This window comes from Doryrhamphus excisus, linkage group LG4 (genome assembly GCF_037039965.1).
Source record: "Doryrhamphus excisus strain RoL-2023G ecotype Guam linkage group LG4, RoL_Dexc_Guam_v1.1, whole genome shotgun sequence".
Taxonomy (NCBI): Eukaryota; Metazoa; Chordata; class Actinopteri; order Syngnathiformes; family Syngnathidae; genus Doryrhamphus; species Doryrhamphus excisus.
In genome coordinates, this window is record NC_136360.1 from 22125300 (window position 1) to 22147972 (window position 22673).

Here is a 22673-nt window from a genome sequence, read left to right on the forward strand (position 1 = left end):
TAAACGCCTCCCCTCTGCGTGCAAAAATAATGACGCTGCCATGTTTACAAACATAAATGTTGCAGGTGTTTGACTTATTTATTTTTCAGGAACAGTGCATTAAAACAGTTGTATATAATTTAGCACCAAAAAGCAGTCTTTGGCTATTAATTATCAGATAAGCTAACCTTTTCATGTGTACAACATGACATGCAACACAACGGGACTATCATGGCCCAAAACAGATCACTTCAGCAGCTTCACATCGGCTCTATCACCATTACCCATCATGCACTTGAGTCGCATTAGCTGAGGCTGAGTGGGGTTTACTCCTCACTGAGGGTCCTCATCCAGTCAGCGATTTATATCCACCTACCTCTCTTACTGGGGCCTCTCCAGTCACGCTGCTTTGAATAATAATGTAAGAGCTCGCGTTCACGCAGTAACAAACGATGGGAACAAACGATGCAGGTCTCGTGTTGTGACACGATGCTACACAGCTAATTAAAGTGAAATCGGCAAAACCTGAAGTCATCACAGCACAATGTGTTGTCTTTGAAAGGCAATGATTCAGTTCTCCAACAGGTGTCTGCTTATGTTAATATTCATGAAAATTGCAAAAAATGCTCATGTTAGCGTGCTAGCAATGCTAACATGCTAACATCAGCATGATAACGCCTAGAATTGCTAACACCTGGCATAATAATGGTAAGTGTTTATATGTGTCTACAAATGAAAATACCAAAAAATGCTAATATGCTAACGTTAGCATGCTAGCAATGCTAACATCAGCATGGTAACACCTAGAATTGCAAACACCTAGCATGATAATGGTAAGTGTTTATGTGTGTCTACAAATGAAAATAAAAAAATGCAAATATGCTAACGTTAGCATGCTAGCAATGCTAACATCATCATGGTAACACCTAGAATTGCTAACGCCTAGCATGATAATGGTAAGTGTTTATATGTGTCTACAAATGAAAATAGCAATAAAATGTGAATATGCTAATGTTAGCATGCTAGCAATGCTAACATCATCATGGTAACACCTAGAATTGCTAACGCCTAGCATGATCATGGAAAGTGTTTATATGTGTCTACAAATGAAAATACCAAAAAAATGCTAATATGCTAACAATGCTATCATCAGCATGGTAACACCAAGAATTGCGAACACCTAGCATGATAATGGTAAGTGTTTATGTGTGTCTACAAATGAAAATAGCAAAAAATGCTAATATGCTAACATTTGCACGCTAGCAATGCTAACATGCTAACATCATCATGGTAACATCTGGAATTGCTAATGCCTAGCGTGATAATGGTAAGTGTTTATATATGTGTCTACAAATGAAAATACCAAAAAATGCTAATATGTTAACGTTAGCATGCTAACAATACTAAAATGCTAACATCATCATGGTAACACCTAGAATTGCTAACGCCTAGCATGATTATGGAAAGTGTTTATATGTGTCTACAAATGAAAATAACAAAAAATGCTAATATGCTAATGTTAGCATGCTAGCAATGATAACGTTAGCATGCTAGCAATGCTAACATGCTAACATCATCATGATAACACCTAGAATTGCTAACGCCTAGCATGATAATGGTAAGTGTTTATATGTTTCTACAAATGAAAATAGCAAAAAATGCTAATATGCTAATGTAAGCATGCTAGCAATGTTAATATGCTAATGTGAGCATGCTAGCAATGCTAACATGCTAACATCATCATGGTAACACCTAGAATTGCTAACGCCTAGCATGATAATGGTAAGTGTTTGTATGTGTTTGTATGTGTCTACAAATGAAAATAGCAAAAAATGCTAATATGCTAATGTTAGCATAGTAGCAATGCTAACATGCTAACATCATCACGGTAACACCTGGAATTGCTAACACCGAGCATGATATTGGTAAGCGTTTATATGTGTCTACAAATGAAAATAGCAAAAAAATGCTAATATGCTAACGTGCTAACATCAGCATAGTAACACCTAGAATGTACCGGGAAGGCTAAATGTCCCAAACAAGTGCTCTGGAGTGGAGTTATATGCACAAATGCTGAAAATGGTCTCATCTCGCAACAATCGAAAAAAAAAAAATGAGTGCATTGGGAGAATCTAGATTTAATACTGCCTTTATTTTATTTTCAAGCTTACTTTGCACTGAACAGGAAGTCCCCCTGTTAAAATATGATTGTCAATGGGACTGAAGTCAAAACAGCTCCTAATTGTGCTTAGTTTATTCTCAGGACACTCCAACGTTTTACTACATATTGATATTTTACTATCCCCCTCCCCTCTGATGGGGTTAAGGTTTAACATGCATTGTTTTGTCCAGCTCAAAGCAAAGATAATGTCCAGTAATCAGTGGTAAAGGGCAACCAGATACTCACTATCAGCTTCTTGTCTTCTTTTTCAGATGATTTCCTCACCACATATGCTGTGTCAAAGTCGAAAAATGCTTTTGTCTGGAAAAACCCCCCAAAAACAAACACATCTGTTCCATCCATCCATTTTCTATAGTGCTTCATATCCTCACTATAGGAGCCTATCCCAGTTTCGGGAGTATATTTTCCATCAAAAAAGTAGTAATGCCAAAATGTTGTGTTGCTGCTGGATGTTCACAGTATCTGAGTGATACTGTCGTGGGGGTGCTGGAGCCTATCCCAGTAGTTGAGAGGCGGGGTACACTCTAGACTGGTGGCCAGCCAATCACAGGGCACATATAGTCAAACAACCATTCACACTCACATTCATACCTATGGACAATATGGAGTCGCTAATTAACCTAGCATGTTTTTGGAATGTGGGAAAAAAACGGAACCCGGAGAAAACCCACGCATGCACGGGGAAAACATGCAAACTCCACACAGAGATGGCCGAGGATGGAATTGAACTCGGGTCTCCTAGCTGTGAAGCCTGTGTGCTAACCACCCGGCCACTGTGCAGCCCTGGTTCAGTATATTTTTCATCAAAATAGTAGTCATGCCAAAATGTTGTGTTGCTGCTGGATGTTCACAGTATCCGAGTGATCCGAGTCGAGAGGCGGGGTACACCCTAGCCAGCCAATCAGAGGGCACATATAGACAAACAACCATTCACACTCACATTCATACCTATGGACAATTTGGAGTCGCTAATTAACCTAGCATGTTTTTGGAGAAAACCCACGCATGCACGGCGCGAACATGCAAACTCCACACAGAGACGGCCAAGGGTGGAATTGAACCCTGGTCTCCAAGCTGTGAGGTCTGCACGCTAACCACTCTACCACCGTGCCACCTAATATAAAACCAGCATAATAATAATAATAATAGGATGGCAGTGATGTCAGGCTCTTTTTTCCATGTTTGCTGTTATTTTTTAATATTTCAACTTTCTCCCAAAATGATTTTTAAAATATTTTCTTCTCTTAATATTATCCCCAGAATATTTTAACTTTATTGTCATGTCATGTCTTTTTTTTTTTACCCCAAACAATTTTATTTGATTTAAAACTTTATTTTATTTTGTGTTTCTCATGTTACGACTTAACATTTTTGTATGATACTAAAATGACATTTTTCCAAATTTTTTCCACTTATTTCAATTCTCTCATAATTATGACTTTATTTGCTTAATATTTAGACTTTATTCTCACCACTGAATTTTTCGCAAATTTTTTTTTCTTTATTTATTGTTTATTATTTGTTTATTCTTAGCTTTATACTACTAAAATGACGTTTTTTAAATCTCATATTATGACATTTTCTGTTAATATTTTTTACTTTTCTCTTGTAAAAGTATTATTTTTAATTTTCTAATTATAGTTTTAGAATGTACTGCGAGCCGTGGATTGCAAATGGCCCCTGGACTGCACTTTAGACGTATAGAACAATAGAATGCATTATGTCACCATGTGGTGTGTGATGGGTTGTGTGCTGTAGGTGTAGTCTATTGATAAAGTTGTGTGTGTGTGTGTGTGTGTGTGTGTGTGTGTACACCAAACGCGGGTATGTGCTGCTCTCCTGTGGGTGTATTCCATACACATGATTTAAGAAATTCTATATTTTATTATTGGTAAACAATAAATGGACATGTATATTTCAAAAGTACATTCTGCCAATATGAATTGCCAAATTACATTAAATGTGATTAAATTTAAACATAGCATACCATGAGCTAACTAGCTAGCCTCCGATGTATTTATTCTAAACTTAAAAAAAAATGTTTTAAAAGTAGTGTGAAAGAAATACAAAGTAAGAAGCCAAAAACTTACCACTTCCACACGAAATAGGAGAACTTTTTAAAAACTCAAAATCATGTCAGACATGCCATGGTTGTCTCATTAATGTAATGTTACTGACGTCTAGTAACCATAATACTACATACAGTACATGTCTGTCAATATTATTTGACTAATAATACAACAGTCAACCAGGAAATAGCAACACAAAAACTTATTTAAATAGTAGTAAACAATTTTTTTTTCACAGTGGGGTTGGAAATAATGAATCTCGATAAATGAGTAATTACTGTAATGTCTTTGTTTATGAGGGACAAATGTACTTGTGGTGGTCTAAATGTATTTGTGGCGGGCTGCCCCAAATTTACAAAGTTAATTCATACATTCATTCATTTTCTACCGCTTTTTCCTCATGAGGGTCGCGGGGGGTGCTGGAGCCTATCCCAGTAGGCGAGTTACACTCTAGACTGGTCGCCAGCCAATCACAGGGCACATATAGACAAACAACCATTCACACTCACATTCATATCTATGGACAATTTGGAGTCGCTAATTAACCTAGCATGTTTTTGGAATGTGGGAAAAAAACGGAGTACCCGGAGAAAACCCACGCATTCACGGGGAGAACATGCAAACTCCACACAGAGATGCCCGAGGATGGAATTGAACTCGGGTCTCCTAGCTGTGAAGCCTGTGTGCTAACCACCCGGCCTACTGTGCAGCTCTGGTTCAGTATATCAGTCATGCCAAAATGTTGTGTTGCTGCTGGATGTTCACAGTATCCGAGTGATACTGTCATGGAGGTGCTGGAGCCTATTCCAGTAGTCGAGAGGCGGCCAGCCAATCACAGGGCACATATACGCAAACAACCATTCACACTCAAATTCATACCTATGGACAATTTGGAGTCGCTAATGAACCTAGCATGTTTTTTTGGAATGTGGGAGGAAACCGGAGTACCCGGAGAAAACCCATGCATGCACGGGGAGAACATGCAAACTCCACACAGAGATGGGTGGAATTGAACCCTGGGCTCCTAACTGTGAGGTCGGCGCACTAACCACTTTCAATATTATTTGACTAATAATACATAATAAATAAATAATAAAACATATGTAAATAGTGTTTTTTTTTTGAAATAATGAACCGCGATAAATGATACTTGTGGCGGTCTAAATGTATTTGTGGCGGGCTGTTTCAAATTGACAAAGTTAATAATGTAAAGGAAAAAATGTTTTCTTTGCCATTTGCAATGCACAGTTAAAAGTCAAGTCATTAATTTGTTCAAAGGTACTAAATATGAAAAATAATATCCATACTTTGTGGTTAAACAAATGTTAAAGAAATGTGATGTTAACGACACTCCGGCGCCATTGGGAAGCCATTGGGAAGGAGCGGTGTTCCTTTAAAGGCGCAGCTCCCTGCAGCGTCGTCATTGCGCAGAGCAGTTTGAACCAAAAAGCGGAGTGACCTTCCTCCGCTCTCAGTCTGAGAGAGAGGGGCAGCACTCAAGCGAGAAGCCGGCCACAGCTCCCACAAGCCCCCCTGCTTTATAGCCTCAGAGATGAACTTAGTCGGCGATGAAGTCGGGTAAGCTCCTTGTGACGAAGCGCTGTTGTAATGTAATGGATCTCGTCCTTAATTAATTGTTTTTATTTTGTTGTTTGTTGTTGTAACTTGCACTCTGTCAGCAACCCAGCTTGTCAAGCTGTCATTTGACAGCTAGCGTTAGCTAGCAAGCTAGCTTAGCTCCAGTAAGTTAGCGGGACAGCTAGCCGGGACAAAGACGGTTCAAAAAGTGAAACTTATAATAAAAGTGGCGCATATGGTGGCTTTAGTAGAAACGCAGGACTTTGCTTCGGGGTTCTATCATGCGGCGTGTTACGGTAATGTGCAAAAGTGTTATATTAGTCACTTATACCAGCTGCTGAGCTAGCCTAGCTAGTAGCGCTTGCCAGCCAAGCCAAAGTCTCACTGACTTGGCCAAGAGGACACTTAGCGGGCACCGCTGGAGGATGTAGCATCCTATCCCGCCCGCTGGTTCTCCACTTTCGGCTCAGCGGTCAAGTTTGTTGTCCGATAACGAGCCCGCATAAGGAAACTTAGACAGTGGACTAAACAGCTGCCGTATCGCTACGGTTATCCAGCATCCGGGTGAACCTGTCCGCATACCGGGAGCACCCCCTCCTCTGTGTCCCGTTCCGGAGGCACCATGCTAGGGTGAAGACTGCCTCTTATACCTTAGTGGTAATATAGAATTATTAAAAAAATGTGCTGAATTTAAATATTTAGCTTTTTATAATGGCACTTTCATGTGTATTTTGACAGTTATAGCTCATATTTACCTAACTGTGTAAACTTATGTATTTGCTGTTTACACCTGACTACACTATGGCTGCAAAAAAAAATAATACAACTTGATATGTACTAACCCAGGGGTCTCAAACACGCGGCCTGCGGGCCACATATAATAATAATAATAATAAAAAAAATAAAACGGCAAATAATAAAAAGTTAAGAAACCACATATAGTTGGTGAGTAGACAAATTATTTTTTTTAGATTAAAATGAACAAAGTATTATTAGAGCCCTGTAGACATGACAAAACACGACTATAGTCACATTTATACTCTTTTTTATTTACAACATATTGCGCAACTGCAGGGTCTTGAGACACATGCTCACTCGCAAACTAGAGAGCTAGCGACCTAAACGGTAGCCTCCAAAGTATTTCCTTTAAACTTAAAAAGCCAAAAACTTACCACTTCCACATGGATAGGGAGGATAACTATTAACAGTTATTTAACCTTTAACATGAACATTAATCAAACGTAATAAGTTTTTCTGGGTAAATGATACCATACAGCATCTATATCAGGGGTCTCAAACACGCGGCCCACGGGCCAACTGTGGCCCGCAGGACACTAGTTTGAGGCCCCCGCCTTGATATGAAAGTTTAATGTTAGTGCGGCCCGCGCAAGTTTGATATGGATGCTGTATGGTATCATGTACCCAGAAAAAAATTATCATGTTTGATTAATGTTCATGTTAAAGGTTAAATAACTGTTAATAGTTATCCTCCCTATCCGTGTGGAAGTGGTAAGTTTTTGGCTATTTAAGTTGAAAGGAAATAACTTGAAGGTTACCGTTTAGGTCGCTAGCTCTCTAGTTTGCGAGTTAGCATGTGTCTCAAGACCCTGCAGTTGCGCAATATGTTGTAAATAAAAAGAGTATAAATGTGACTATAGTCGTGTTTTGTCATGTCTACAGGGCTCTAATAATGCTTTGTTCATTTTAATCTGAAAAAAATCATTTGTCTACCCACCAACTATATGTGGTTTCTTAAGTTTTTATTATTTGCTGTTTTATTATTATTATATTTATTTATTTATTACTGATTGATTTTCTTTATTCTTGATTTGTTTATTTATTTCTCATCTTATTTTGTGTAGAAAAATAAAAAGTAAGATATTTGAGAACAGTGGAATGTTTTATCAGAGCTTTTCTTGTAGAAAATAGATAGTAAAAGATAATAAAAACTGTGATTTCTTTAAAATGAAAGCACACGGCCTTGAACATGGTGTGTGTGTGTGTGTGTGTGTGTGTGTGTGCGGGTGGGGGGGAAATCATGAAAAATCATGAAAAATCAATGAACTCTCCTACTGTGATGCTCATTGGTCTTTTGTTTTTGTTTTTGTTAGAAAATTATTTGTCGGTGGACTGGACTGGAGCACCACACAAGGTAAGTATATTAAATATTATTTTATTTAAACATGTGAACCCTAAGCTCATTTGTATGCAACATAGAGTCAGTGGAATCTGTCATTGTCTCCAGGACACGGAGATGTAGTTTGTTGTCTTACAGGAGGAGCTAGCTAGCTTCATGATTATTAGGACTGTGAAAAGATAAATAAAAACATTGTCGAGTCTACACTTAAAGCGTTGAATATTGATGAATGTCTTTCCTAATGGCGCTAAACAAATGAGCGCTATCGTATCTCTCAACCTTACAGACCTTGCTTTTCTGCCGTATGGAAATAATTGTGAAATTTATTAATATTGTGTCATTTGAATAACTGTTTTGTTTAACGACTGCGTGGCTGTAAAACAGCATTGAAGAGCACCAGTAGTAAGTCTTCCTCACAGGACTGCAATCTATTTGTGGCTGTGGTGAATAGGAACAACAAATATGTTTACAAATACAAAGAAACGTTTTTTTTCTTGCCTATTGTTAGTCCAAATATATGCATATTCATAGAAATGTAAATATATATTTTTCCTAAATTAAAGATTTTTTCCCCATAAAATGACTATATGAACTAAAATACAAATAACGATGTTATAATACATAATATTATACACTGGTCACTAGGTGTCAGTCATGTTACTGCAATGCTCCATGAGACACACAAGCACCAGATTTGATCCCCGGAACAAAAGGCTTTTGTTATGTTTGAAATATCTTACACGCGCTACATAACCCACGTAGAGTTGAAACTCAACTCTGAACCCCCGACATTACTTCCTGTCTTAATGAGCATGTCTTATATACTTTATTTATGTCTACTACATTGGATCATACGAGTGTAAAGGTCACTATAGGGGTGCTATTTCATGTCTAGAGGGCTCTAATTATGTTAAATTATATTTAGAAAGTCATAAGCTATTTTCATTCATTCATTCATTCATTTTTTACTGCTTTTTCCTCACGAGGGTCGCGGGGGATGCTGGAGCCTATCCCAGGTGTCTTCGGGCGAGAGAGGCGGGGTACACCCTGGACTGGTGGCCAGCCAATCACAGGGCACATATAGACAAACAACCATTCACACTCACATTCATATCTACGGACAATTTGGAGTCGCTAATTAACCTAGCATGTTTTTGGAATGTGGGAGGAAACCGGAGTACCCGGAAAAAACCCACACATGCACGGGGAGAACATGCAAACTCCACACAGAGATGCCTGACGATGGAATTGAACTCGGGTCTTCTAGTTGTCAAGCCTGTGTGCTAACCACCCGGCCACTGTGCAGCCCTGGTTCAGTATATTTTTCATCAAAATAGTAGTCATGCCAAAATGTTGTGTTGCTGCTGGATGTTCACAGTATCCGAGTGATACTGTCATGGAGGTGCTGGAGCCTATTCCAGTAGTCGAGAGGCGGCCAGCCAATCACAGGGCACATATACGCAAACAACCATTCACACTCAAATTCATACCTATGGACAATTTGGAGTCGCTAATGAACCTGTAGTGGGGGTATGCTGGAGCCTATCCCAGCTGTCTTTGGGGCGAGAGGCGGGGTACATCCTGTACTGGTGGCCAGCCAATCACAGGGCACATATAGACAAACAACCATTCACACTCACATTCATACCTATGGACAATTTGGAGTCGCTAATTAACCTAGCATGTTTTTGGAATGTGGGAGGAAACCGGCGTAGATGAGACAGATGAGAAAGCGTTGGAGTCAACATAAAATGAATGAATGAACGTTAGTATTTAAATATTTGAGTACACAGAACACATGCCTGTCAATGTTATTTATTTTATTTTACATTATAATGTCATGAGCACTTTAATGAGATGAGATTTGTTTGTGCAGCACATCAAATTACATCCACGTGCTTTTTTTAAAATATTACTGCTTGTCCAGGTTGCGCTTTGCAAGAATTTTACTGATCCGTATTCCTATTTACAATATGCATTTAGTCTGCTTATGCAACCTCCTCGTTTGGACCTCCGAGAGATGGTCTCGCCGCCCAGGGGGCTGGCAATCTCAAAACACTGGTGTCAACAATGGGCCCCCCAAGTATAGCAAAACAAAAGTATGTAAAATTAGTAGTAGCGGGGAGCAAAAATCATCCTTAGCGAGTTGCAATGGGCAGTTCACATTGCGTGTTATGTAAACAGTCAGGGTCAGGGGTCAGGGTGACGCGCAGTCGAGCGAACGTGGCTTCAAACATAATGCGGCTTCAACTCAGACGTGAATGAAGTGTTTTCTTGTTTACTTGTTAAACACAAAAATAAGCTAATGCTAAGTCAACTTGGTATTTTGTATTTAACTAACACAATACAACTGCGTAGAACAGGTTGATCATTTCATTGCAGACGTTGCAAAAGGGAGAAAAACACTATGTTGGAATAAGAATTGTATACTTTCCATAAATTCAACATTATAACTATAACTATAATTTGTTTAGGATTTCATATAAGCATTGGTAGTCGACTGCATTTTATAACAAAAACTACTCATTCTTAATATTGTCATAATAGGGTTGGGCAATATTTTTTTATGTACCGGTATTAGAGTAAATAAGAGCGCCGTTTGCCCATGTCTGCCTAAACAAAACAAGAGTGTCATGCAAAATATATTCCATATGCAGTTGGAATTGCATGGGTGGCTACATCTTCCTTCGCAAGCACAGGCATTACTATTTGTTGAAGATTTTGTAGCAATTCATTCATTTTCTATCGCTTATCCTCACAAGGGTCATGGGGGTGCTGGAGCCTATCCCAGCTGTCTTCGGGCGAGAAACAGGGTACACCCTGGACTGGTGGCCAGCCAATCACAGGGCACATATAGACAAACAACCATTCACACTCACATTCATACCTATGGACAATTTGGAGTCGCTAATTAACCTAGCATGTTTTTGGAATGTGGGAGGAAAATTGTTCTTTCCATGATCCAAATTGTTCTTTACGTGATCCAAATTGTTCTTTACGTGATCCAAATTGTTCTTTACGTGATCCAAATTGTTCTTTGCGTGATCCAAATCGTTCTTTGCGTGATCCAAATCGTTCTTTGCGTGATCCAAATCGTTCTTTGCGTGATCCAAATCGTTCTTTGCGTGATCCAAATCGTTCTTTACGTGATCCAAATCGTTCTTTACGTGATCCAAATTGTTCTTTACGTGATCCAAATTGTTCTTTACGTGATCCAAATTGTTCTTTACGTGATCCAAATTGTTCTCTGCGTGATCCAAATTGTTCTTTACGTGATCCAAATTGTTCTTTACGTGATCCAAATTGTTCTCTGCGTGATCCAAATTGTTCTCTGCGTGATCCAAATTGTTCTCTGCGTGATCCAAATTGTTCTCTGCGTGATCCAAATTGTTCTCTGCGTGATCCAAATTGTTCTCTGCGTGATCCAAATCGTTCTCTGCGTGATCCAAATCGTTCTTTGCGTGATCCAAATCGTTCTTTGCGTGATCCAAATCGTTCTTTACGTGATCCAAATCGTTCTTTGCGTGATCCAAATCGTTCTTTGCGTGATCCAAATCGTTCTTTGCGTGATCCAAATCGTTCTTTGCGTGATCCAAATCGTTCTTTGCGTGATCCAAATCGTTCTTTGCGTGATCCAAATCGTTCTTTACGTGATCCAAATCGTTCTTTACGTGATCCAAATCGTTCTTTACGTGATCCAAATCGTTCTTTACGTGATCCAAATTGTTCTTTACGTGATCCAAATTGTTCTTTACGTGATCCAAATTGTTCTCTGCGTGATCCAAATTGTTCTCTGCGTGATCCAAATTGTTCTCTGCGTGATCCAAATTGTTCTCTGCGTGATCCAAATTGTTCTCTGCGTGATCCAAATTGTTCTCTGCGTGATCCAAATTGTTCTCTGCGTGATCCAAATCGTTCTTTGCGTGATCCAAATCGTTCTTTGCGTGATCCAAATCGTTCTTTGCGTGATCCAAATCGTTCTTTGCGTGATCCAAATCGTTCTTTGCGTGATCCAAATCGTTCTTTGCGTGATCCAAATCGTTCTTTGCGTGATCCAAATCGTTCTTTACGTGATCCAAATTGTTCTTTACGTGATCCAAATTGTTCTTTACGTGATCCAAATTGTTCTCTGCGTGATCCAAATTGTTCTCTGCGTGATCCAAATTGTTCTCTGCGTGATCCAAATTGTTCTCTGCGTGATCCAAATTGTTCTCTGCGTGATCCAAATTGTTCTCTGCGTGATCCAAATTGTTCTCTGCGTGATCCAAATTGTTCTCTGCGTGATCCAAATCGTTCTCTGCGTGATCCAAATCGTTCTTTGCGTGATCCAAATCGTTCTTTGCGTGATCCAAATCGTTCTTTGCGTGATCCAAATCGTTCTTTGCGTGATCCAAATCGTTCTTTGCGTGATCCAAATCGTTCTTTGCGTGATCCAAATCGTTCTTTGCGTGATCCAAATCGTTCTTTGCGTGATCCAAATCGTTCTTTGCGTGATCCAAATCGTTCTTTGCGTGATCCAAATCGTTCTTTGCGTGATCCTAATCGTTCTTTGCGTGATCCTAATCGTTCTTTGCGTGATCCAAATTGCTCTCTGTGATCCAAATTGCTCTCTGTGATCCAAATTGCTCTCTGTGATCCAAATTGCTCTCTACGTGATCCAAATTGTTCTCTACGTGATCCAAATTGTTCTTTGCGTGATCCAAATTGTTCTTTGCGTGATCCAAATTGTTCTTTGCGTGATCCAAATTGCTCTCTACGTGATCCAAATTGTTCTCTACGTGATCCAAATTGTTCTCTACGTGATCCAAATTGTTCTCTACGTGATCCAAATTGTTCTCTATGTGATCCAAATTGTTCTCTACGTGATCCAAATCGCTCTTTACGTGATCCAAATCGCTCTTTACGTGATCCAAATCGTTCTTTACGTGTTCTTTACGTGTTCTTTACGTGATCCAAATTGTTCTTCTCGTGATCCAAATTGTTCTCTATGTGATCCAAATTGTTCTTTCCATGATCCTAATTTTTCTTTCCATGATCCAAATTTTTCTTTCCATGATCCAAATTGTTCTTTCCATGATCCAAATGGTTCTTTCCACGATCCAAATTGTTCTTTACATGATCCAAATTGTTCTTTACATGATCCAAATTGTTCTTTCCATGATCCAAATTGTTCTTTCCATGATCCAAATTGTTCTTTCCATGATCCAAATTGTTCTTTCCATGATCCAAATGGTTCTTTCCATGATCCAAATGGTTCTTTCCATGATCCAAATAGTAAATGTGAAATCATCCATCAGTCAAATGAGTGAATTCCCCTCCCATGTCTGGACCTTGTTTTTCTGCTGGTATACTGGAAAAGCGGTCAAAATGAGAATCCCCTGAAGCTTCCATGATGAGAAGAGGAGCTGGTTGTCATTGTGTTGGCTAATTGTACACTTATGATTTCACTTGGGGCTCCAAATATTGCTTTATAGTCATATTATTATTATTATTATTCTTATCGGGTTGAAATTTTGTTGAAATAGAGTTTCATAGATAATAGAGTCAAAAAGCCTTCATACAATAAACAAATGTTTTGCGATTTTTTTCAATTAGCGCTCCACATCGTACTAAAGGTTGCCCACCCACGGTCGAGCCTGTGTCCAGCCATGTTTGTTCCCTTGTGTAGCTTTTAGTCTTGTCTGCCTTACCAGTACCGTAGCATACACATCAGAAGCACAGCACTGTGAAACTCAGCTTGTTCCCGCCCTTGGCATTGCCCGCAGGGCTTCCCAGCTATGAGGAAAAAGCAATTACAGACTCTTCATTTGTTCAAACTTGCATTTGCCTCAGTTGGTGTGGGCCGCCATCTCAATGCCGTGGCGTACGGGGCTGTGGAAGATGACATTGTGCATGAGGAGCTTCAATGAGCTAGATGTTATATATATATATATATATATTTAGAAATTAATACCGCACAAAACCTTCTAATTTTATGAATAGTTGATTCGCCTTTCAGCACATATACTGAAAGTATTTTTTAACATCTTTCATCATGCTGAAAGTGTCCATACTATATCTACCCCTTGTGTTCTGGAGGCAAACAGGGCTGAGTCATGTCTTTCATAACTGCAGTATTTCTGTGTTAAAGTGTGATTGTTTTGGTCTTTATTTTCTTTTTTTTTATCTTCTTCCCTCAGAGACACTGAGAAACTACTTTTCACAGTACGGGGAAGTAGTGGATTGTGTTATAATGAAGGACAAAACTACTAATCAGTCACGAGGATTTGGTTTTGTCAAATTCAAAGACCCCAATTGTGCACGGGCGGTGCTGGAGACAAAGCCGCACATTCTAGATGGGAAAAATGTGAGTATTTCTTCTAAAAAAAAACAAAAAAAAAGGACAACTACAACAATATTTTCACGTTCATATTTTCCCTCTGAAGGAAAACTGCATTTAATATTAAGATATGCCTTTATTCGTCCCTCAGTGGGGAAATTTGTATTGCACAGCAGCAAGAGTACAGAGTTGGTTAAGCAGTACAAAATACACAATATAGAAAAATAAACAATATAAACAACCCAAGTATTTTACTGTGATCCAAATTGTTCTTTATGTGATCCAAATTGTTCTTTATGTGATCCAAATTGTTCTTTACGTGATCCAAATTGTTCTTTATGTGATCCAAATTGTTCTTTACGTGATCCAAATTGTTCTTTATGTGATCCAAATTGTTCTTTACGTGATCCAAATTGTTCTTTATGTGATCCAAATTGTTCTTTACGTGATCCAAATTGTTCTTTATGTGATCCAAATTGTTCTTTATGTGATCCAAATTGTTCTTTACGTGATCCAAATTGTTCTTTATGTGATCCAAATTGTTCTTTACGTGATCCAAATTGTTCTTTACGTGATCCAAATTGTTCTTTACGTGATCCAAATTGTCCTTTATGTGATCCAAATTGTTCTTTACGTGATCCAAATTGTTCTTTACGTGATCCAAATTGTCCTTTATGTGATCCAAATTGTTCTTTACGTGATCCAAATTGTTCTTTATGTGATCCAAATTGTTCTTTACGTGATCCAAATTGTTCTTTACGTGATCCAAATTGTTCTTTCCGTGATCCAAATTGTCCTTTATGTGATCCAAATTGTTCTTTACGTGATCCAAATTGTTCTTTACGTGATCCAAATTGTTCTTTACGTGATCCAAATTGTCCTTTATGTGATCCAAATTGTTCTTTACGTGATCCAAATTGTTCTTTACGTGATCCAAATTGTTCTTTACGTGATCCAAATTGTTCTTTACGTGATCCAAATTGTTCTTTACGTGATCCAAATTGTCCTTTACGTGATCCAAATTGTTCTTTACGTGATCCAAATTGTTCTTTACGTGATCCAAATTGTTCTTTACGTGATCCAAATTGTCCTTTACGTGGTCCAAATTGTTCTTTACGTGATCCAAATTGTTCTTTGCGTGATCCAAATTGTTCTCTACGTGATCCAAATTGTTCTTTATGTGATCCAAATTGTTCTTTACGTGATCCAAATTGTTCTTTACGTGATCCAAATTGTCCTTTACGTGATCCAAATTGTTCTTTACGTGATCCAAATTGTCCTTTACGTGATCCAAATTGTTCTCTACGTGATCCAAATTGTTCTTTACGTGATCCAAATTGTTCTCTACGTGATCCAAATTGTTCTTTATGTGATCCAAATTGTTCTTTACGTGATCCAAATTGTTCTTTACGTGATCCAAATTGTTCTTTCCGTGATCCAAATTGTCCTTTATGTGATCCAAATTGTTCTTTACGTGATCCAAATTGTTCTTTACGTGATCCAAATTGTTCTTTACGTGATCCAAATTGTTCTTTACGTGATCCAAATTGTTCTTTACGTGATCCAAATTGTTCTTTACGTGATCCAAATTGTCCTTTATGTGATCCAAATTGTTCTTTACGTGATCCAAATTGTTCTTTACGTGATCCAAATTGTTCTTTACGTGATCCAAATTGTCCTTTACGTGGTCCAAATTGTTCTTTGCGTGATCCAAATTGTTCTCTACGTGATCCAAATTGTTCTCTACGTGATCCAAATTGTTCTCTACGTGATCCAAATTGTTCTCTACGTGATCCAAATTGTTCTTTACGTGATCCAAATTGTTCTTTACGTGATCCAAATTGTCCTTTACGTGATCCAAATTGTTCTTTACGTGATCCAAATTGTTCTTTACGTGATCCAAATTGTTCTTTACGTGATCCAAATTGTTGTCTACGTGATCCAAATTGTTCTTTACGTGATCCAAATTGTTCTCTACGTGATCCAAATTGTTCTCTACGTGATCCAAATTGTTCTCTACGTGATCCAAATTGTTCTCTACGTGATCCAAATTGTTCTTTACGTGATCCAAATTGTTCTTTGCGTGATCCAAATTGTTCTCTACGTGATCCAAATTGTTCTCTACGTGATCCAAATTGTTGTCTACGTGATCCAAATTGTTCTCTACGTGATCCAAATTGTTCTCTACGTGATCCAAATTGTTCTCTGCGCGATCCACATTGTTCTCTGCGCGATCCACATTGTTCTCTGCGCGATCCACATTGTTCTCTGCGCGATCCACATTGTTCTCTGCGCGATCCACATTGTTCTCTACGCGATCCACATTGTTCTCTACGCGATCCACATTGTTCTCTACGCGATCCAAATTGTTCTCTGCGCGATCCCAATTGTTCTCTGCGCGATCCCAATTGTTCTCTGCGCGATCCCAATTGTTCTCTGCGCGATCCCAATTGTTCTCTGCATGATCCAAATTGTTCTCTACGCGATCCAAATTGTTCTCTACGCGATCCAAATTGTTCTCTGCGCGATCCAAATTGTTCTTTGCGTGATCCAAATTGTTCTTTACGCGATCCAAATTGTTCTCTGCGTGATCCAAATTGTTCTCTGCGTGATCCAAATTGTTCTCTGCGTGATCCACATTGTTCTCTGCGTGATCCACATTGTTCTCTACGCGATCCAAATTGTTCTCTGCGCGATCCAAATTGTTCTCTGCGCGATCCAAATTGTTCTTTACGCGATCCAAATTGTTCTTTACGCGATCCAAATTGTTCTCTGCGTGATCCAAATTGTTCTCTGCGTGATCCAAATTGTTCTATTTTCCCTCTGAAGGAAAACTGCATTTAAGATTAAGATTAAGATTAAGATTAAGATTAAGATATGCCTTTATTCGTCCCTCAGTGAGGAAATTTGTATTGCACAGCAGCAAGAGTACAGAGTTGGTTAAGCAGTACAAAATACACAATATAGAAAAATAAGCAGTAAAATACTTGGGTTGTTTAAGTACAAGCAAGTGTAAGAGTAGTGTAGATGTGTACCTGCCTGCAGCTACTTGTGCAGATGTTTCCCTTTTTCTAAAAGTCTGATATTTGTTTACCCAACAAGACTTACCAGTTCAAAGTCAAATTGGCAGTATTGGAATATTCAGACGGATAGAAACATACCACAAACCAATGCAGTATTTCTTCATCCAACGACCAAAAACTGTCCTCTGTCTCCTGTCAGATTGACCCAAAGCCGTGCACTCCTCGAGGAATGCAACCTGAAAAGTCTCGAACTAAAGAAGGATGGGTAAGAAAAAAAATTGGATTTCCTCTGGTGAGAGACAATGTTAGGCGTTTTACCCTGGAATCAGACTTCCTGTCACAATCTGCCCGCGCAAAGATAATTCCAGTGGCACTTGCTAGAGTGCAGACCTCCCCCCCCCCCCCCCTGAGGCTAAAATGTTAAAGAGAAAAGTAGACCGCCATATTAGCGTTGTTGTCCGTCCATTTACTGCCTAACAGGTTACTTTGCTTTTTAGACGGGGGAGGGGCCAACAGTTTGTCAGTTTTAAAAAAAAATACAATTTTAAGTTTGCAACACTGGCCCCTCCTGCTACGTCTTCTTATTCTTTGGCAGACCTATCGCCTTTTCATGTGTTTATGAGATATTGCCAAATGTATTTGTGGCGGGCCACTACATATAAATGAATGTATGTGGGGAAACATCAAAATAAGCAATTAACAGTCCGTTTTGTAGTTTGCAGCGGTGTACACTACAATGTACTGCACTCGGCACCTTTTTTTATTAATGATGGTTATTGAAGTACATTATCTTTGTAAAGGCAGATTGTGCATGTGTTATTGCAATTGTTCTAATGTTATTGTTATAAGTGTCTAGAGTGGATTTTATATTTTAGCCTTCCTCTTGTGTTAGCTTTCTGGTAGCATCTCTTATGTTTTGACCCATGTATTAAATCAGATATAAAATACACTAAAAACAATAACCATCAAATTAGCTTCTCATGTCTTGGTTACCTTCTTAGGCTTCCTCATCCATGAAAATGTTGCTTTTAATACTTTTGGCCTTTTTTTGTCACTATACCCCTCCATTTTAATTTACAAAAATGGTCAAATGAACCTCAAAAGAATATTATTAAATTCATAAATGGAAGGTTCTTTTGTTACCTGGCTATTACTGAGGGATATAGAACATATCTCTTAAATCAATGAGTTTGATTTATTTTCTCATTTTAGTATTCATCACTAAAGAAACATCTATGGTGTTGGGGTCAATTTTGACCCATATATATTCATGTCAAGAAAAGGTAGAAAAAGTTATTGTTTTCAGCAACACAACTTTAGCATAAAGTGAAATCAAAAAGCAGAACAGGTCCACATCTTGGTTCACTCTACTTCTTGGCATTCTTTACATGATCCAAATTGTTCTTTACGTGATCCAAATTGTTCTTTACACGATCCAAATTGTTCTTTGCATGATCCAAATTGTTCTTTACATGATCCAAATTGTTCTTTACGTGATCCAAATTGTTCTTTACGTGATCCAAATTGTTCTTTACGTGATCCAAATTGTTCTTTACGTGATCCAAATTGTTCTTTACATGATCCGAATTGTTCTTTCCGTGATCCGAATTGTTCTTTACGTGATCCAAACTGTTCTTTACGTGATCCAAATTGTTCTTTACGTGATCCAAATTGTTCTTTACGTGATCCAAATTGTTCTCTACGTGATCCAAATTGTTCTCTACGTGATCCAAATTGTTCTTTACGTGATCCAAATTGTTCTCTACGTGATCCAAATTGTTCTCTACGTGATCCAAATTGTTCTTTCCGTGATCCAAATTGTTCTTTCCGTGATCCAAATTGTTCTGTACGTGATCCAAATTGTTCTGTACGTGATCCAAATTGTTCTTTACGTGATCCAAATTGTTCTGTACGTGATTCAAATTGTTCTGTACGTGATCCAAATTGTTCTGTACGTGATCCAAATTGTTCTTTACGTGATCCAAATTGTTCTTTACGTGATTCAAATTGTTCTTTCCGTGATCCAAATTGTTCTTTCCGTGATCCAAATTGTTCTTTACATGATCCGAATTGTTCTTTCCACAGTCCAAATTGTTCTTTACGTGATCCAAATTGTTCTTTCCATGATCCAAATTGTTGTTTACGTGATCCGGATTGTTCTTTCCACGATCCAAATTGTTCTTTCCACGATCCAAATTGTTCTTTACGTGATCCAAATCGTTCTTTACGTGATCCAAATCGTTCTTTACGTGATCCAAATCGTTCTTTACGTGATCCAAATCGTTCTTTACATGATCCAAATTGTTCTTTACGTGATCCAAATTGTTCTTTACACGATCCAAATTGTTCTTTGCATGATCCAAATTGTTCTTTCCATGATCCAAATTGTTCTTTACATGATCCAAATTGTTCTTTACGTGATCCAAATTGTTCTTTACGTGATCCAAATTGTTCTTTACGTGATCCAAATTGTTCTTTACGTGATCCAAATTGTTCTTTACATGATCCGAATTGTTCTTTCCGTGATCCGAATTGTTCTTTACGTGATCCAAACTGTTCTTTACGTGATCCAAATTGTTCTTTACGTGATCCAAATTGTTCTTTACGTGATCCAAATTGTTCTCTACGTGATCCAAATTGTTCTCTACGTGATCCAAATTGTTCTTTACGTGATCCAAATTGTTCTCTACGTGATCCAAATTGTTCTCTACGTGATCCAAATTGTTCTTTCCGTGATCCAAATTGTTCTTTCCGTGATCCAAATTGTTCTGTACGTGATCCAAATTGTTCTGTACGTGATCCAAATTGTTCTTTACGTGATTCAAATTGTTCTGTACGTGATTCAAATTGTTCTGTACGTGATCCAAATTGTTCTGTACGTGATCCAAATTGTTCTTTACGTGATCCAAATTGTTCTTTACGTGATTCAAATTGTTCTTTACGTGATTCAAATTGTTCTTTCCGTGATCCAAATTGTTCTTTCCGTGATCCAAATTGTTCTTTACATGATCCGAATTGTTCTTTCCACAGTCCAAATTGTTCTTTACGTGATCCAAATTGTTCTTTCCATGATCCAAATTGTTGTTTACGTGATCCGGATTGTTCTTTCCACGATCCAAATTGTTCTTTCCACGATCCAAATTGTTCTTTACGTGATCCAAATCGTTCTTTACGTGATCCAAATCGTTCTTTACGTGATCCAAATCGTTCTTTACGTGATCCAAATCGTTCTTTACGTGATCCAAATCGTTCTTTACGTGATCCAAATCGTTCTTTACATGATCCAAATTGTTCTTTACGTGATCCAAATTGTTCTTTACACGATCCAAATTGTTCTTTGCATGATCCAAATTGTTCTTTCCATGATCCAAATTGTTCTTTCCATGATCCAAATTGTTCTTTACGTGATCCAAATTGTTCTTTACGTGATCCAAATTGTTCTTTCCGTGATCCAAATTGTTCTTTCCGTGATCCAAATTGTTCTTTACGTGATCCAAATTGTTCTTTACATGATCCGAATTGTTCTTTACGTGATCCGAATTGTTCTTTACGTGATCCAAACTGTTCTTTACGTGATCCAAATTGTTCTTTACGTGATCCAAATTGTTCTTTACGTGATCCAAATTGTTCTCTACGTGATCCAAATTGTTCTCTACGTGATCCAAATTGTTCTTTACGTGATCCAAATTGTTCTCTACGTGATCCAAATTGTTCTCTACGTGATCCAAATTGTTCTTTCCGTGATCCAAATTGTTCTTTCCGTGATCCAAATTGTTCTGTACGTGATCCAAATTGTTCTGTACGTGATCCAAATTGTTCTTTACGTGATTCAAATTGTTCTGTACGTGATCCAAATTGTTCTGTACGTGATCCAAATTGTTCTTTACGTGATCCAAATTGTTCTTTACGTGATTCAAATTGTTCTTTCCGTGATCCAAATTGTTCTTTCCGTGATCCAAATTGTTCTTTACATGATCCGAATTGTTCTTTACATGATCCGAATTGTTCTTTCCACAGTCCAAATTGTTCTTTACGTGATCCAAATTGTTCTTTCCATGATCCAAATTGTTGTTTACGTGATCCGGATTGTTCTTTCCACGATCCAAATTGTTCTTTCCACGATCCAAATTGTTCTTTACGTGATCCAAATCGTTCTTTACGTGATCCAAATCGTTCTTTACGTGATCCAAATCGTTCTTTACGTGATCCAAATCGTTCTTTACATGATCCAAATTGTTCTTTACGTGATCCAAATTGTTCTTTACACGATCCAAATTGTTCTTTGCATGATCCAAATTGTTCTTTCCATGATCCAAATTGTTCTTTACATGATCCAAATTGTTCTTTACGTGATCCAAATTGTTCTTTACGTGATCCAAATTGTTCTTTACGTGATCCAAATTGTTCTTTCCGTGATCCAAATTGTTCTTTACGTGATCCAAATTGTTCTTTACATGATCCGAATTGTTCTTTCCGTGATCCGAATTGTTCTTTACGTGATCCAAACTGTTCTTTACGTGATCCAAATTGTTCTTTACGTGATCCAAATTGTTCTTTACGTGATCCAAATTGTTCTCTACGTGATCCAAATTGTTCTCTACGTGATCCAAATTGTTCTTTACGTGATCCAAATTGTTCTCTACGTGATCCAAATTGTTCTCTACGTGATCCAAATTGTTCTTTCCGTGATCCAAATTGTTCTTTCCGTGATCCAAATTGTTCTGTACGTGATCCAAATTGTTCTGTACGTGATCCAAATTGTTCTTTACGTGATTCAAATTGTTCTGTACGTGATTCAAATTGTTCTGTACGTGATCCAAATTGTTCTGTACGTGATCCAAATTGTTCTTTACGTGATCCAAATTGTTCTTTACGTGATTCAAATTGTTCTTTCCGTGATCCAAATTGTTCTTTCCGTGATCCAAATTGTTCTTTACATGATCCGAATTGTTCTTTCCACAGTCCAAATTGTTCTTTACGTGATCCAAATTGTTCTTTCCATGATCCAAATTGTTGTTTACGTGATCCGGATTGTTCTTTCCACGATCCAAATTGTTCTTTCCACGATCCAAATTGTTCTTTACGTGATCCAAATCGTTCTTTACGTGATCCAAATCGTTCTTTACGTGATCCAAATCGTTCTTTACGTGATCCAAATCGTTCTTTACATGATCCAAATTGTTCTTTACGTGATCCAAATTGTTCTTTACGTGATCCAAATTGTTCTTTACGTGATCCAAATTGTTCTTTCCGTGATCCAAATTGTTCTTTCCATGAAGTCCTCAAGAGCATGAACCAAATCGTTCTTTACATGATCCAAATTGTTCTTTACATGATCCGGATTGTTCTTTCCACCATCCAAATTGTTCTTTACATGATCCAAATC

At 38.0% G+C, this 22673-nt stretch overlaps 1 protein-coding gene across 3 annotated transcripts in view; it reads left to right on the plus strand.

The window, feature by feature from the left end:
* The window catches only part of dazap1 (DAZ associated protein 1), a 49509-nt gene that overhangs the window by 2008 nt on the left and 24828 nt on the right, over positions 1-22673 (plus strand). For 2 of the 3 annotated variants that reach the window (XM_058072568.2, XM_058072567.2), the window contains exons 1-4: positions 5647-5808; positions 7920-7960; positions 14125-14291; positions 17487-17552. In XM_058072568.2, the coding sequence (XP_057928551.2) occupies positions 5783-5808; positions 7920-7960; positions 14125-14291; positions 17487-17552 (300 nt within the window). In that variant the 5' untranslated portion in view covers positions 5647-5782. Of the gene's footprint in view, positions 1-5646; positions 5809-7919; positions 7961-14124; positions 14292-17486; positions 17553-22673 lie in introns of those variants that run through there. The other variant, XM_058072570.2, reaches the window with a different exon arrangement.